General features: G+C 36.6%; 2 protein-coding genes across 8 annotated transcripts in view; one reads left to right on the top strand and one right to left on the bottom strand.

Annotated features, from left to right (window-relative positions):
• The window catches only part of LOC107216665 (GTP-binding protein Di-Ras2), a 432275-nt gene extending 414654 nt beyond the window's left edge, over positions 1-17621 (top strand). For 6 of the 7 annotated variants that reach the window (XM_046746087.1, XM_046746085.1, XM_046746086.1 and 3 more), the window contains 2 exons: positions 7163-7459; positions 15819-17621. In XM_046746087.1, coding sequence (XP_046602043.1) covers positions 7163-7391 — 229 coding nt within the window. In that variant the 3' untranslated portion in view covers positions 7392-7459; positions 15819-17621. The remainder of the gene's footprint in view (positions 1-7162; positions 7460-15818) is intronic. The other variant, XM_046746088.1, reaches the window with a different exon arrangement.
• Positions 8509-18275, bottom strand: part of LOC107218349 (zinc finger protein 569) — a 125292-nt gene continuing 115525 nt past the window's right edge. Inside the window, exons 9-10 of the mRNA XM_046746080.1 lie at positions 10792-10857; positions 8509-8630 (exon numbers count right to left, since the gene is read on the bottom strand). Coding sequence (XP_046602036.1) covers positions 8554-8630; positions 10792-10857 — 143 coding nt within the window. The 3' untranslated portion in view covers positions 8509-8553. The remainder of the gene's footprint in view (positions 8631-10791; positions 10858-18275) is intronic.

Below are 18275 nucleotides of genomic sequence, written 5' to 3'. Positions count from 1 at the left end.
TTGAATCTTGGTTAGATGTAACGATAATAGATTCTACTAAAAACTTGGATCTTTTACTAAATCATCAACGCCCTTTGTTTCAGGGCGTGATTTGATTGAATTTTAGTTTAAATTGCCTGTTTTAAATCGAGAGAATCGCGTGATCAGGTATCGAGATTTTCGTAACCGCGATAGCTCAGCTCTGGGCGACGAGCTACACTTCAGTATCACCAATTTCCTTCGATAAATTGAAGTCAACTCTGATGCTCAAGCAAATTTCCTTTGCGGTTCAATTGTGGGCACACTTGATGGTCATGCACCCTTGATAAGCGCGCGAGATTCAGCGGCCACCCGCCGGACGGTTTAATCGAGAGCTTAAGCAATACATTCGAGTTCGCAACAACTTCTACTCATCGACAAAACGCTTAAGCTCTCTCGAGTAAGTGGCCTAGTATCAGGAAATGCGCGGAGTCATTAAGGCGGATATTAAGAAAACTGAACATGTTTTCTTCAAACAGCGATTTTCCAACCTCCCTGTCGTGTCCGATGTTTGGTCAGAGCTGAAGCAACTGGGGCGTACCGGTTCGACAAGCTCAGGGTCCTCACCTCTGCATCATTTTGAGATCCAGCAATTAAACGAGTACTATAACTCTATCAGTTCAACTCAGCCTCCATGCTCTGATTCTGAATTGCAAAAGTTACTCGGAAGGATGAAATCTCGAGTACAGTCGCAGTTCTCCTTCTCACCTGTCCGAGAGTCCCCAGTCGACAGGAAACTTACGTTCTAACTCACCAAATCACGCGGACACAGTCCTAACGGTATTCATCTATCGCACATCAAAAATCATCTAGCCCTTCTCCCTCCTTATTCAACTGAGCTTTTCAATTGTTCCTTCTGGAACTGCTTGTTCTCAGAGGTCTACAAATTGACTTTATTATTTCCTTGAATGATTGCAATCCTCCCGCCTCTGAGTATGACACAAGACCCGTTGCCAACTTAACTCACCCGGTAAAGGTTTTTGAAAAGATCGTCGCTAATCAACTAGTACCGTATTCCGAAGAAGACCCCCTTCATTGTTCCGATGCATTTTCTGGCTTCCGTGAATTACACAGAACGCAATAAGCTTTGCTGAAGGTATTGAAAGATGCAAGGAAAGCTTTCGACATCCGGTGAGTCATCATACTCGTCTCATTCGACTTTAGCAAAGCTTTTGACAGTATTAATCTTCAGCTGCTGTTGGCTAAACTGTTACATTGTGGATTATCGAGCGAGACAGTAATGTGGTTTCATTCCTACCAATCAGACAAATTGCAGGCAGTTTGGGATCTTTAGGGAAATCTTTCCAGCTTTTTACCTAATCATTCAGGCGTGCCTCAGGGTTCTGTTTTAAGGCCTCTACTCTTACTACTCTTCATAAATGATATTGGTCAGGCTCTGAAACATACTGAGACGGGACGCCTCGCCGGCGACCGGCACCTGACAGTCAACCCAAGCCCACAAATATTATGCTTGTCGGCGACAATTCCAAATTTTACTACACACTCGGTGATCCCACCACGTACCGACAAACCAACCAAATCACGCGATTTACCATGCTCCTTCCTCAAGGGACACGGCCAATCACACTTCCCCGAATTTGCAAAACCATACGCCACAACGGGTATAAAAGTCGAGCACAAAGGTGTCTCGACATCTATCGTCTATCGTCTCACTAGCAGTAGATCAATTATTAGGTCCAAGTACGGACACATCAGAACATCCGCTTGCCGGATCATCATATACCAATGAGCAACTTGCAGTCGACACAAGCCTTCAATTACGAGGTAAGGATTCGTTACTCCAAGGACCCTCGACCACCACTCTCTATCGAAGGAGGGTATTCAACGTAGATAATGAATTCGTCCTTTTCTCAATAAAACTCCTCAGGTATTAGGGAGCCGTGTCTGGGTAAAGCCCAGCATTGCGTCTGACGTTAAACTTCAGATACAGTGTTGGTCTCAGAATCTTTTGACCCATAGGCAGGGCCCCTGAACCTCTAAAGAGCCTCCTGCATTGCGTCAGGCCGTCTTCATACAGGTGACGGTATAATTGCGTAGAATTCCCGTCCTTCTGACAACCACGATATCACGTAAATAATATCCCGTATTGCCGTTTGCGAAGCGAAACATTATCCATACTAAATAATAACTCGTCAACGAAGGTTTTCCATCGTCAAAGCTTCATGAAATATTTGCATGTGTGAAGCGATCATACGAATTAAATGAGATTTCTTAACATTACGAAGCCTTTGTATCGGGCTAAGAAAAAGGTGAATTCAAAAACATTCTTTCTGTCTTACATCCCACTTCTTGGGGACGAAACATTTAATTATTATTAATCAAATATTTCCCTTCTGAAAATAAATTTCTCGCCTCACGACTCCGTCGTTTATTACGATTACTCTGTGTCTTGCTTCACAAGCACAGAACAAGTTTGATCCTCAACCGTTCATACGACCTGTGATGATGGGTTTATTCCACTCGAGCTATGGCTCATGAGAGTGATGAAACACCTTCTGAGGCTATCTCTGAATAAACCATTAAGGGTCAAACCATAGTCACCTCTTCCAGGAATTCATCAAATAATTAATAAATAAATTTTCCACTTTCCTTCCGAGTCCAGAGACCGAATTCTGCTTTTCTCCTCAAGAAAAGAGAAATTCATAACTAAATAATCGAGTTTATTCACAATCACTGAATTATTTCACATCACGTGCATGCAAACCGCGATATTTAGCGCTCAAGTAAACTTGAAACGTTTAAATACCAAATACCTAACTTCTGTAGATGATCTGCAAATCTTCATTTACACATTACCCTGCGATATCCTTGCCGCGATTAGTAAGGTTTGCGATGATGCTGACGCTGTTTCAAGTTGGGCGCGCAAGGAATGGCCTGCAGCTGAATTTTGTGAAGGTTAAGGCTATCATTCTTGGTAGCAAGCCCTACCTAGACCAGCTGCGCCCATTGGATATTGCTCCCTTAGCAATAAACGGTCAATCCGTGCCCTATGTCGCGTCGATGGCGTTAGGAATTTCGGTGTACAGCTGTCCGCCCAATTTTCTTGGAATAGTCACGTAGCTCAAGTCTCGAAGAAGGTGTTCACTACCTTACACAGGCTGAATTACCACAGCGAAATCCTCTCTCCGTAGGTCAAGATCTTGCTTGTCGACACATTAATTCTACCCCACATCGATCATTGTTGTTTGGTCTACCACGATTCAACAGGCTATCTAAACCTCGAACTCCAACGCCTTGTAAATTCCGAAATTAGATTCATCTTTAACTTGCGAAGGGACGTTCATATCACGCCGTATCGCCTCAAATTAAATTGGCTGCCGGTAATGAATCGTCGTCTGTTTTTCCTAGGCTCCTTCCTTTTCCAGATTCTGGCGAAGTTCCCTCCATCGTTTCTGCGGGAGCTCTTTCTGTATCATGATCCCGAATTAGGCCATTCCTCCAGGCTCATGCTGTCTAATAACGCATCGTCATTTTGTATCCCGAACCATAGGACATCCTGCTACCACCGCTCATTTCTTCTTTTCTTTACTTACCCTTGGGATAGCCCACCGTCACCCTTGAATGAGTCGCCTTCAACAGATATTTTTAAGGCAATGCTCTCCAGCCACCTTCAGTCGATCGAGGCAGCCTCTGTAATAATGTTTATCCAGTAAAAGGCTTTGAGCATCAAGTGCGTTAACAATCCCCACTCATTAGATCACAAACTTTATTCTTGTTACAATTGCCCATCACAGCTCTAAGTTGTACCTTCAACCATCGTTAACGCTTACATTCCTAATCCATTCAATGTAGTTTAAGGTATTTCAATTGATTTATTATCCATTCTTCATTTTCATTGTACCCAGGTTAATTGCGATTAGTTGTTCACCAGCATCGACTCACCGCCTAAGCTTTTCCTGGTACCACCCGCCGCTACTTTGCATCGTACTCACCTGGGTTGCGTCGCCATCATCTCCGCTAGATCAAACCCGTTACCTGGATGATAACTAGTTTCTTGAATTATTTTTAAATTACTTCTTAATCTATTCGTCGCTTATACCTCGTACCATCATCATACTGCTCGTCTACTCTACCTTTTTACCATTTCCACCCATTAGTGCATTTGTTAGGACATTGACATCATTCATTCCCATTCACTCGCCTGCTCATATTGCTATTTTAATATTTACTACTGTTTACTTTTATAACAGCTCTATGTAAATGCTATTCTAAATTATTTTTATGTACTGCAACGCTAATTTCTGTTACCCTCAGATGAGAACTTACCGTTGACACTTTAACGCGATCCTTCAATTATTCTGAACTACTAAACTATAATAAAAGGATATACGTTGGGCGCTAGACGCTTTAGCGTCGAATTTCAAGCAATACGAAAAAATACAATAAATAACTGGAGAACCCGTTGTACGGTTGGCTGGGCTCAGGTAATCACGTGAACTGGTAGAGTGTTGGTATTCAAGGCAGCTAACACATTCAAGTCAGTCAAGTTAGATGGCAAAGACACCGTTAGTTATTAAATCAGGCAATAACAGGTCATAGAAATTTCGATTGAATAGAATTAAATGGTAGCTTTGAATATGAGATGATAGTTAACAGAGAGAACTGAGCGTAGGTCGGGGGAAGCGATAAAATGCGAAAATTTACTGAAAACTACACGTCACTGGGTGACATGATTTTACCCGATTTCCAAAGAATGACTCTACGCGAATTATTACTCTGTTAATTTAAAGCGAGTGTCAGAACTTTATTGCAAATCGATAGATAACAAAATGATGATAGCTCAGGAGATAATAACAGAAGCATAACATAGACCATAGGTTTTAACTTATAAGACGGATTGACATTCATTAACTGTTTGCGAACATGTCTTCTAAAAGACAGAACTAGACGGTTGTCGCTCGATGCGAACCCGCACGCTGCCTCACGGCCGCCGAGAACTCACCCCAACGCCGGCGGCTTAGACAATTAGCTTTTGAATAGTCTCACATGGTGACACACGCAGCAAGTACGGTCTCAGTGATACGCTCACAATTAATGTCTTAGCCTTTGCTCAATATAAAGACAGCTCACATGATTAATACAATTAGTAGACTCAGTGGCTCATGTGATTAATACAATCACTATACTGATTGTCAGTATCGCCAGCGGCGCGCCAAACATCAGACAATCTCATATGTTGTTTTCATTACTCATTTTCTCGACATTGACAATTTATGAAATCGGTAGCTTAGACGAGAGAATAGGACTGACTGTAAAGTACAAGAGACAATTTACGAGAGGTTTATTCATAGACGACAGAATTAATTATTTACAATATTTAGAAATTCGAGACATTTCACAAGGAAATCTTAAAATATACTTTCGAGAAAATACAAAATTATGAGAGTGAAAAATTCAGCGAAAGGTTTGCATAGCAAAGGATAGTAAGTAATAGCAATACAGAATTGTCAATAACAATAGAATCAGTACGGTAGTATTTAGTGGCTGAATCTACGCTCGGGTGTACTTCAAGAAACTCGATTTATAATAAAATACATGTACAATACCGAATATAATATAGCAAGCGATACAGGAAACAAAATATAATAAGCACTACTAGCACAGAAAATGAATAAGAAATCAAAGCAAAGATAGCTCAAGATACGGCAGAAATTTACAGATAATCAGAGAAATTCATAAATAGGAAATAATTACTTATTCAGTAGTTACGAGTTCGTTTAAAGACACGGAATTAATTAATTATTGAAATCATGCTGTCACACGACGGCTTAACGCAACTCAGAGTCCTGGACCATGATTCACACAGAAACTGGCATCACACGATGCAACTAAGAAAAGATAAATACTATAAGAAGGAAAATAGAAATTATGAGCAACTTCGTAACGATGCAACAAAAAGGCAGAAGCTTTTACCTCAGCCGGTGTCTCGGACACACAACCACTGATTCTGATTTGAATTAAACTTATCAGTAGCAAAGAAAAGGGTAAGAAGGAAGGTGATCAAAAGAAGAGAAAGAAGCTAAGCGATAATGCAAACGGTATTGGAGTTGTGAGAAAACGGTAGCAATAAAACAAACGATAGCGATAGCGGTAAAGGAAAAAGGACAGGTAACTGAAGGAAATCAAAACAAGAGCAAGGTAGTAAGTATCATCGGTAGTTGTTGATCCCTTGGTGGTCGGGATCGTCGTCCTAGTAACTTGTTTGCTTGCGCCGGAGCGCGAAATTATAGAATTTACAAAGAGAGAATTAAGCCAGTAGTTATTGCCTATTTTAAATCGAGATCGGTTGGAGTACCCTGCCGGGGACGCGTTTTCCAGAAGTTTCCTTCAGTTTTGTGCCCTTGTGACGAGCAGTCCTGAGACGCCATGTTACACTACAATTCGTTATAATTTACTCACTTTACCTCATTATTTTGTTACATGTCCCTTTTCTTTTCTGTCTTACTCCTAGCTTGCCTTTTGGCCTATTTCTACGCTGCCACAGGCCACCGCCATTATTGTATATAAAAAAATATCATCCAAGGCTTAGCACAGGTAAAGATTTCGCGGCATGTACGCCACGTAAGTTCTCGGTTACGTTTCCGGGTGGCCGAGGCCAGTAAAAATCCGGCGTCACAAAGTCGAGATTCTATCGTATCGTGAGCCTTGACCTCTCGGCGTTACCATTCGAAATTTGCGATAGGATCGGAAGTGGTGATCTTTAACATGCGTCAATAACACGTAATGTTACATACTAAATCAAATCGGTTCGTTTAGTTAACTGAATTTTTCCAATAGAAAAGAGTCTTAATATCAATTTATTGTTCCAACACTATTAAAATAATTGCCATAATTGCCAGGGAATGTCGTATGAGTGACCATAATCAAAAAGAATAGTAACGCGTACAAAATTCCCAAGTTACAGCCACAAAACTGGTTTTGATCATGCTCCTAAATCTTCATATTTTTCGGTTATAGAAAATAATTGAGATTATTGAAAACTGTTTATTGTCACCGCAATTAAGTATCTCTCTCCATGAAATCAAAAATGAATCGAATATAATCAGATTATGTCAAAGGTTTTATAGTATCTCAGTATTCTGTTTAACGATAATCAGAAATATTTACCCACTAAGAATTTTAGTTTTGTTCAAAGGTCAGGGTCACCAAGTGGCAGAACTGGAAGTGCGGGAGCCGGTCCTGGAGGTCAGCAGCAGCAGCAGCAACTCTTAGCGGCGCAAGGATCGACGGTTGTGGCTATCGCAGAAGAAGTTAGAAGCAAGCCCAGGAGCCGAAGTCTGATACGACGGGCCTCAAGGAAGACGAAGCAACAAATCAGAGACGCCCATGCTGATGATTGTAATATATCATAAGAGGATTGTCGGACGGTGTGAATCTACGGTGGAAGTGTTATGGAACTGAAAGGAACTACAGGATCTCGGTATGCGATTTGATTTTTTCGATGCAGGGTGGTCAACGCTGAAAATTGTGTTGCAAGATTTAGAAGATAGAGAATTATTATTCTTTGTTATTTTTTGATACTTTCATGAAGGACCGAATTTGCTACGTTAACTAACAATAAGCTTTTTTCAAGTCTGAATGAACCCATAGTAAGGATGAATGGGCTATGGAATCTGAATTAGAAGGTAGGAAAAGGAAAAAAACTTCCAAAAAATCTTCAGCATTGTTATTTGTGTCAATGATGGTGAACGCGAATAAAACAACATTCCTACTATGCGATATAAGTCAATTTGACAGAGAAACCGGGTGGATAGTAAAGTGGGTAAAAAAATTAAGCACGCATATTTTTGGTTGTGTGAAACCTGGTTTCTAAGGGCTCAATTCACACTCAACAATTGCGAATTTTTTGGTTCATTATGTTTGCCTTGTGTCAAGTCCCCATGAAAATTTGAATTGCGGTTGAACGTTTAGGGAAAAAAGTCATTTCTGAATGGGAAAAAGTACTCTCAAAAATGAGAGATTATCGTTGTTCTACTAAGAAAAATCCGGTAACAATGTCACCTTTTAGCGGAAAATGCAATGAAAAATCGTTCATTGGCAAAATCACAACATTTGTTATACTCATTTGTTACAGCAACTATTGAGTATTGAACAGTGTGATAGTAGTTATTTTAAATTTTCTCAATTGCACATAATGACAAAAAATACGGTACGGGTGAAATAGTTTCTTCATGCCTCCTGCTATCATATAATCGTTATTGTAGCTGGAATCGATTGTACAAAAACTTAAACTATTTAACTCCATTTTTTTAGGTTCATAGTTCACTCATATTCATCATTAGTGGGAGTCATACTGTAAATAACACATAAGGTTATAACGGCGTGCATATTTCTGGTACCCACCAGCAAAAAGATGGTATTTTCCAAAGAAACGGTATTTGTTACGGTTTGTAGATGATCGTGTTCCATTCAAAAGAGAAATAACAAAATATAATTTTAATGGTGACATCTGACTTGTTTTCTAGGGAATATCAGTGGTCGGTCATCCCTCCTAATAGAACATCTCGACTGGACTTACGCTAACTCGTCTAGACAGTAAAGTAAATGAAAAATGTTGACTCCAAAAATGTTCGTCCTCTCACCTAGTTTATCTGTGAATACAATCAATATAGACATTGATTGGACTTCTTTCTTTTTTCTTTTCAAAGCCTTAATTGTAAAGAAAACAAACATTATGACAGCTTCAAATTTTTTCTGTAGTGATCCAGTTATAATCATTTAGCTGATTATGTTATACATATGAGGTAGTCCACACCATTTCACCTAATCGGTGAAGGTCACCGACGCCGATCTTGGTGTCAATTTTTTTCGCAATTCGTCTATCGAAAAAAAAGAACACGTGTTCGACCATTTTTCGATTAGGCCACCTGTGTCGATTTTATGAATTTTCCGATTTTTCAACTTTTTCGAAACAGACATTTTTCAACTGGCTCTATCTTCAAGAGCTTTCATTCTTTTCAAAAAATGATACAAGTATAAAATGTGTCAATAAGTCCGAGCTTCCTGAAAAAAAAATTTGAAATTTTTTCCAACCACATAATTCTAAAATTTTTTCGAAAAAAAAAAATCAAAATTTTTTGAATTGCAACACCTTCGATTTTCCTGAAACTTTTTACTTGCATTCGACCAGTTACAATCAAGTTTTCCTCCAAAGGAAATTATGGACTTCCGATTCGTTCAGGAGTTACACCTTCGTAAGTGCCGAAAAATTGGAAATATTTTACGGAAATCAATCTTTATTTCGATCAGACAAATTTTCATGTTATAAAAATACATGTTTGCTGAAAAAAAAAATTCAAGAAAATTTTCAAATATAAATACAAAATTGTATTTATATTTAGAAATTTTCTACCTGAAAATATATTTGGCATAGAAAAGAAAAATTGTGATCTCGTTTTTATTTATATTGTTTGGGATATTCCGAAAAGTTTTTTTTTTTCAGCAAACATGTATTTTTATAACATGAAAACTTGTCTGATCGAAGTTAAGATTGATTTCCGTAAAATATTTTCAATTTTTCGGCACTTATGATGGTGTAACTCCCGAACGAATCGGAAGTCCATAATTTCCTTTGGAGGAAAACTTGATTGTAACTGGTCGAATGCAAGTAAAAAGTTTCAGGAAAATCGAAGGTGTCGCAATTCAAAAAATTTTGATGTTTTGTTTTTTCGAAAAAATTTTAGAATTATGTGGTTGGAAAAATTTTCAAATTTTTTTTTCAGGAAGCTTGGACTTATTGACACATTTTATACTTGTATCATTTTTTGAAAAGAATGAAAGCTCTTGAAGATAGAGCCAGTTGAAAAGAGTCTGTTTCGAAAAAGTTGAAAAATCGGAAAATTCATAAAATCGACACAGGTGGCCTAATCGAAAAATGGTCGAACACGTGTTCTTTTTTTTCGATAGACGAATTGCGAAAAAAATTGACACCAAGATCGGCGTCGGTGACCTTCACCGATTAGGTGAAATGGCGTGGAATACCTCATATACTGCAATAATTATCCCAAACTTTTGTCATCATTCTTCAGAGGATACATCTTTTCACTGAGAAAAATTCTAATCGACTAGAAACATTGGTAAATACGCATTTTAATATCTATTTTTGAAAGAAATCAGGTATAAGATACTATACAAGGAGCATTCCACGTCAAATCGAACGGTTTGAAAAATTTTGATTTTTGATTTCCTCAATTTTTTGATACTTTTTAGTACCGCTAATAAGAGTCTTTCTGGTGAATTTTGAGGTTTTTTTACTTATTAGGATTTATTACTTGTTAAAAGAAATACCAAATTTTCCACAAAATCGCTCTTTGTTTGGTTTTTTGTTCATAACTTTCTTAATAATGGTCCAAATAAGTTTCTTTTTTTTCAAATCTTTGTTTTTAGATGGTCTTTACAGAAAAAAATATAAAAGAAATATTTAAAGTGTTTCTGATTAAGATTTTTGAGTTTGAAATTTTAAATCATGTTTTGGAAAGTGGGTGTCGCTTTCGATATTTTTGAAATTTTTTTATTTATAACTACTGTTCTTTCAACAACTTTTATGTCAACATGTTTCAAAAAATATAAACAAGTTTTAAATTTTGAACAAAGAAAATATTATGGTGATCGAGACACGATAGAAATTACCTGGGCAAAACGGATACCCGAACAAGACCATTCAATTATTCAATTGACTTAAGAATTATGTAAAAAAATATTCTACGCCTTCATAGGATGTACAGGATTCATACGCCCGTCCTAAACACTCACTAGGTACATTGGATCCAGTCTTCTTGCAAAAGCTCAGTGCGTTCAACCCTTGTCTTGAGTCAGGAACTGAAAAAAGTAGCAAAGATTAATATCTACAATTCGAGAATAAGTTTTGTAATCATACATTTAAACCGACTAAACACGAGTGCTTTCAAACTAATCTCAATTTGTTTGGGCTTATTCTACCGTTTGACTAGATCTTCACAAGTTATCTCAAAATGTTTAAGATGTCTTGTCTTGTTTCATAATATAGTTATAATGCACAAATATAATTGTTAACGAACATCTATTGTACCGTACCTACGCAAATCTATTTTGTCAATTTCGGAGATAATGACTATTTGTAAAGACTTCCTTCAGGTGATTTATGAATATCTCTATGATGTACAAAATAAACTCAAACAACATTGGAATCGACTTACAAATACCAGATTTCAATCAATTTGAACATTTCAAGCATATAAAACCTTTTCTCAAATGGTTGATATGCTAGCTTGTGTCATTCGAATTTTATTAGATATATTTCTGCTGCATAGAATAGATATTGTGTCATTTGAGTTTATATCATTCTTGCAATTAATATTGCTTAAAAGTTTGTAAACGGTTTTGTCTTTTTTCCTCTGATTTTAGTTTCAGATTCTAACAATCCATTCATCCTCAATCTCTCACCTAAAATGATGCAACTTCGCTGATTTTTATTAAATTCAACTATTATAGAAGTTATGTCGCCAAAGTTTTAGTCTTCGAACCTAAAGATCTCTTAAAAACCTTTCATATGCTCATGCCTGTTACTTTGAATTCGCATAAACAACATAATTTTAAGTTCATATTTGCAAAAAATTTGGATCGGAAAAATTGTTGGATTGAACTTTTCCAGTCAATCAGACATTGCCCTATATGTGAGAAGTTCGAATTCTATAGTCACTCCAATTCCTGCTTCTTTATTTAATAATCTAAAATTCAATACTTCATATGTTCACTTCAGACAATTGAACTTTTCCACATTATAAGAAGATGAGCTGAAGATGAGATGAACACTTTAAGATATTTTATTTCATGGAACTACTATACTTGAACTTACTATAAATAGTTTTATGCGAGAAAAATATCTAATTTGAGCACTTTTCCGGGCGTGTTTGAAAACGGCTTTGCTAAGGCTGAGGCGAGTGGCATCACGTGTTTCTATAATGACCGTAGGTACATTGGCTTATGGTGAACACGGAGTAACGTGAGGTCAGATAACCTTCCAAACGTTATAGAATTTTTTACAGGTCATTTGTTTTAATAAATCCAAGTGCTTAAAACTTTTGTATCCGCTGTGCTATAATTTCAAAAAAACTTTCTAGTGATAGCTGTCAAATATTTTCCTCGACATTGTCTCTTGACCCCGTTAGAACTAAGCTAACAATAAGTTATTTCAGTTGTGAATCTACAATATATGGGCTGAAATTCAGAATCGTTTGAAATTGCAACGTTTGGACCTTGCATAGAGACATCTTTCATTTTTCATCAACAGTTGGGTTATCGAAATTTAGAAGTGCAAACAATTTCCGAATCAACATATAAGTTTTGACTGAATTACGATGTTTGATCAGTTTGTTCCCGGACTTTCTCCAGATTTTTTGAAAGGTGTGATATTTCGTTAACTTTTAGGAAACCCCATTCTTATCTGAATTGGTACTTTTCAAAATAAGTTGTACAATAATAGAGTACACAAAGACAATTAGATTCATTAACGCTCAAATTTATTCAAAAACCAATTTTACGCGTTTCGAATTCTTGGACAACTTTTAGTAGATAATAAGACCCAGTTTTTCTGAAAACAGTAATATGTGTATCTATATTTTCTGAAATAGAGTGATGCACCCGTTGGAAAATGATAACCATTATTTTTTTGTGTATAATAATTTACTTTCCTAACTTTTGTAATATGTTGTAGCTAGTTTCACCCCTTTTTCAGCGGAGGCGTAAGGAAATTACATTAACACTGCCACATCGTTATATGGCGCCTCGGTATATCGGGGTTGAGGAGGTAATATTTAGGAAGGTATAAATGCCCTGGTTACCTAAGATTCAATACGCGGCTTTGGTCAGCTGAGCTCACTAGAGTTTAAATTTATACTGCACGATGACTCTGGAAAATGCCTGCCCCCTACCTTAACTAAAAGGGCTTCGGATAAAAGTTGCAGAATTTTCAAAGAATGCCTATGTACTCGTTACGAAATGCATTCATAAAATTTATTTAAAAAAAAAATACATTTCCAATTTTGCGAAACAGTTGATAGTTTTTGAAATTAGAACTGATAGTTTTGCGGCTGAAATAACGATGAGAGGCGAGGGAACGGTTCGATAGAATTTCAGCCATCTCCTACAAATAATATATGTATATGGCACAGGAATCGCGCTGTTACGTCCCAGTCGATAACTACTGCGGCGTCCTCTCTGCACCCTACCCTTACCAACCTGCAGTTATTATAAGAGAACCTTACGCACTCTTACCATAATTTTCACAATTGACCATTATATCTTTCACATTAGCTTTCACATAAAACCCTTCATTTACGATCTCATTTGAAATAACTCGAAGTGATAAACACTTGCAATAGATTTCAAACTTATCATTCAATTCAGATAACTTCGCAGACTAAACACAAGAAACGTGCGATGAGAAATCATGGATAGCTCAGAGACAGATAAGCCCTTATTCTTAGAACTAGGGAGAGCGCCTTTGTTTTAAGGCGATGTGACTAATCTGTGCGTCACCGCTGTCTTTATTCATATTAATCACTAATCAAAAACCTTACCCCCAAGTATTAATCAGCCCGGGCCAATCATTCTAATCCCACAAGAAACCGCGACTCTTTTGAACTCTTCCTACTTTTCCACCAATTCAACCACGGTTCAAGCACAGGATAGAGTACAATTTCAGAATTCTTAGAGAAGAGATTTAAGCACCGAATAGTACAGATCAGAAATTTACAGGAAACATAGAATCAAGTCGTAGAATAATTTAACTCTGAATCTCCAAGACTTAGTAACAGTTTGTATAACAATTGTAAACCTAACTATTGAGAACTTGAACGAGATTGTTTAAATAAATTTATATTAAACCCAAATGTTGTTATAAATAATTATTTCAGTCATGCATAGTGATGGTTGCCTGGACCAAAAACTTAAAAAACTCTTAGAATTTGGATGAACTGAACGAGAAGAACTGAGGGGCTGATCAGCAGATTTCCAGGATTCATATACATTAGACTACGTAAGTCAAGAGTACAACTAAATCACGCAGTGAATAAAGAACAAGGAATCTTGGGTAGCTGGGGCAGCATGACTTGTCTAAGGGGAGTTCCATACGTAATGTGCAATTGATTGTCCACACCCCTTCCGATTTGTCTCAAACTTGGTCTAGTCAATTAATGGGTTGTAAAAAAAATTCCCCTAAATGATAAAAATTTTATCTTTTACAACTTGCGAGTTACACCAAATCCAAAACTTGTAATTATTTTTTTCACATCGCCGTAGCTCCCAAACTGTACGTCCGGGCCACAAAATCATGTAGGACAAAAGTTGTGTAATTTTATGTACTTTTTGATGGTTTTGCGGGACAAAGTCTATTTCGAGTTCGAGGTAAAAAGAAATCGGAAAAACGTGATTTTAAGCTCGTTCCCCAACTATTTTTCGGCTCAAAGTTTCATCATAAAATGCGGCTATTTTTTCCGCAAATTTTCCTAAAAAAAAAGTCACGGGACTCAACTGGTTAAAAAGATATGAAGGTTTTTTTGAGTCTAAAGATTTAAAGGTTTCTTTCATGCATGCGACTGCGACAACTGTCGCGCGGCGGAAATGCGCTGATTGGCCAATTGGTCAGATATTGACGGGGAGTACGCGTACTTTTGTCTCATGTGGAGTATTTTTTGTCGCTCGAAAGTAGATCCGAGATGAATTTTCGTGCTATACAATTCTATCTAGCATGCGACGAAGCCTGCAAACGGTAGAAAACACGACGCACATGGAAAAGGTTAGTAGATTTTCAAGTAGATTTATGATATAAATTTTCAATTCTAGCCACTTGATGGAAGTGACCAATATATTTATGATTATCAGAAGTCCAAACTACATCGTCGAACGGATATATTTTATACACGTGACGAGATTCTTGTCGTCAGCGTCGCTTCGTCGCGCGATAGTTGTCGCAATCGCATGCGTGAAAGAAACCTTTAACCTTTAGATTCAAAAAAACCTTCATATCTTTTTAACCAGTTGAGTTACGTGACTTTTTTTTACGAAAATTTGCGGAAAAAATAGCCGCATTTTATGATGAAACTTTGAGCCGAAAAATAGTTGGGGAACGAGCTTAAAATCACGTTTTTCAGATTTTTTTTACCTGGAACTCGAAATAGACTTTGTCCCGCAAAACCATCAAAAGTACATAAAATTACACAACTTTTGTCCCACTTGATTTTTTGGCCCGGACGTACAGTTTGGGAGCTACAGCGATGTAAAAAAAATAATTACAAAATTTGGATTTGGTGTAACTCGCAACTTGTAAAAGGTAGAATTCTTATTATTTAGGGGAATTTTTTTTACAACCCATTAATTGACTAGACCAAGTTTCAGACAAATCGGAAGGGGTGTGGACAATCAATTGCACATTTCGTATGGAACTCCCCCTATACCTTTTCAAACATTACCTTAGCTGTTGGTAAATTTCTCTTCAAGGCTCATTCCTGCACCAGCCACTCGTACGTAATAAGCTAACTCTTTATACCACTATGCAGCTCCATCTATACTACGCGACTATGCGTGAGTGAGCAGTGAGCGGGTCTACAATGACAGCATAGCGCGAGGTAGGCGAGGTAGGTATTCATATCGCGGTTCCCCTTCTCTACAGTCCCAATAACTGCGATATAACGAGGTGGCACTGTATGTATTTATTGCCTGGTAATATTTGCATTCGATAATTAAATGCTTGTATTATTTCAATTGTGTAATGTATTATACATGTAATATAATTATTCTCACAGCATGGACGACAAGTATACATATGGATTCAGCAACATATCCACGATAGCAAAGAGGGCAGAGGAAAATTATACGCGACCGACACGTGACACCACCCAATCTACAAACATTGATACCTGAAACGCTTCGAATTTATGATTTCAAAACCTGAATTCTCAATGTATACCTAATCCCGAATTAACGGGTTACACAAAATATCATCTAATAATTATTAAGTAAAATACAGGAATACACACACACACAGCTATACTCGCGCGCGCGCACACACTATAATATACATTATATACATGTATATAATGTATATATAAATAAAATCAAAGGAAAAGAATGGAAATACAGTACAACGGACCAAGAATATTGGGAATCAAGCTACAAAATTTCGATCCCGCAATACTTTTTCACATTTCTTATAATCTCTATAGCAGCTGTGCTCCTCCATGTAAATATTTTTCTACTTCGAGTATCGATTTTTAGATTTTGGTAGTTATTTCCAAACATCGTGGACTCAAAATTGTTTTTACCAATTTTTTCCCCACCAATTTGAAAACCAAAATAAAATTCAAATTGTCTCTAAGACAGAAACTTTAGATGCAACTGAAATCAGTGTTACACTGCAATACATTGTATGCAGTGTGTCTCATCCTGTGATTACAGATGCATCAACGTGAACTTTGAAGGTAAGAAGAAAATGTTGAAACAAAAAACAAAAATTCACCAAACAGTCTTAAAAGCTGTGATTATAGTTAATTAAGTTGAATCTAATTGAAAACTTCCCGCTTAAGGTTATAAAAAAGAGATCTACAAATCTCAATTAAAACAAATCAATAATATACATTTTTAAGCAATTATAGTGCAGCATGATTTCAATTAAGGTTTTGAATATACTTTTCATCCAATTTTGATGCATTGAGACTCATTAAGTTCGTGAATTATTTTTTCACAAATGGCGAATAAACGGATTGTTCTGAAGTTATTATCGGGCATACTCTGTTTATTTGAATATACGTTTTTTCTGTTAACTTGTTCACATAAATTTCAACTCAGTTTTTGTAATAAACATTTTTTTAATGAAATTTTTCAACAGACTATACGCCATTTACGTGATTATCATGAACCCAAAGTTTATAAGGATTACATATTTCAAATATAAAATGAGATAAATACACATGTTTATATAAGAAATACATATATGTACTATGTATGTATGTATACATTACACACCCAGGCGACTAGTTACAAACGTGATTACAAATCGTGTGGCTCAATAACATTATATTGTAATGTATTATGTATCATGAAAATTTTTATAAAATTTTATTATCGCTCTACCATAGCTACATATACCTTATACAATATATAATGTACACATTACATATAATGTATATTTCACCGTATATATTATACCATATATACACGGCAATAACGACCAATGATTGTACGACTAGCTCATGTGACGCATGCATTATCGATTCGCGCAAAGTATTGTACATGACAAGTTTCGAGGGAACGATCAGAAAAGGCATTATGAATGAAGACATAATTTAAAGAAGGATAAAAAAAATTTGAATGAAACCACAAAATGAATGGTAATTATATGTAACTGATCGCTGTGTGTTTTGTACAAAATACAGGAATTAAAACGCTTATATGTACATGTCTATAAGTGTTAAGTATTATAGTTTCAGGATAATTAATTATTGTATGTGATCAATTATTGTATACTATTAATTATTGTATGCTGTAAAATTATACCGTTGTAATTAAGTGTTAAAATTTATGTCAAATCGTGTACTAATATATTGGTTATACACATTTTTTAACCACCTATTCATGTTATATGTGTATATAATCAACCCAAAGTTTTTGAGACGAGTTATAAATTATTTACACTTGCAAGTTCTCCTTTATTTATTATTATTATTATTTTTTTATGTGCAGGTAATTCTACTTATTTTTAATCGGTAATATTTTTACCTTTCACTTTTTCGAATATCTTCAGTCGGCCAAAAAAAAACTGGTCCGTTATTATTTTCTCTTGCATATAATAGATCAAGTACTTCAATCCCTGCGCATTCCCACATAGCATACGATGATCCATGTATATACATCACGTGTTCGTAATATGACAAAAACGTCAGGTACGTCTCATGTATATGTATAGGTAGAAGATACAGTGCATACATATACGGATATGAATGTTCAATGTTCATCCAATGAACATACAAAATGTGTATACCACAGTCAGATTGTCACACGCACATATCCAGAATGTTGCGCTTGTACATTCTGCCTACATTCTTTGGCGAATGTACATATCACGTGCATGATATGTACAAACCAGACAGATCCGAATCAGTCTGTACCTCGGTCATACCCAGAATGTTGCGCTAGTACATTCTGCACACATTCCTCACCGAATGTACTGTAACGTAGCATTTTAGATGCCCGTTACAAGGGGC

The sequence above is a fragment of the Neodiprion lecontei genome, chromosome 7, assembly GCF_021901455.1.
Source record: "Neodiprion lecontei isolate iyNeoLeco1 chromosome 7, iyNeoLeco1.1, whole genome shotgun sequence".
Lineage (NCBI taxonomy): Eukaryota > Metazoa > Arthropoda > Insecta > Hymenoptera > Diprionidae > Neodiprion > Neodiprion lecontei.
The sequence above is the reverse complement of the archived record's forward strand: the minus strand, read 5'-3'. Positions and strand labels throughout refer to the sequence as shown.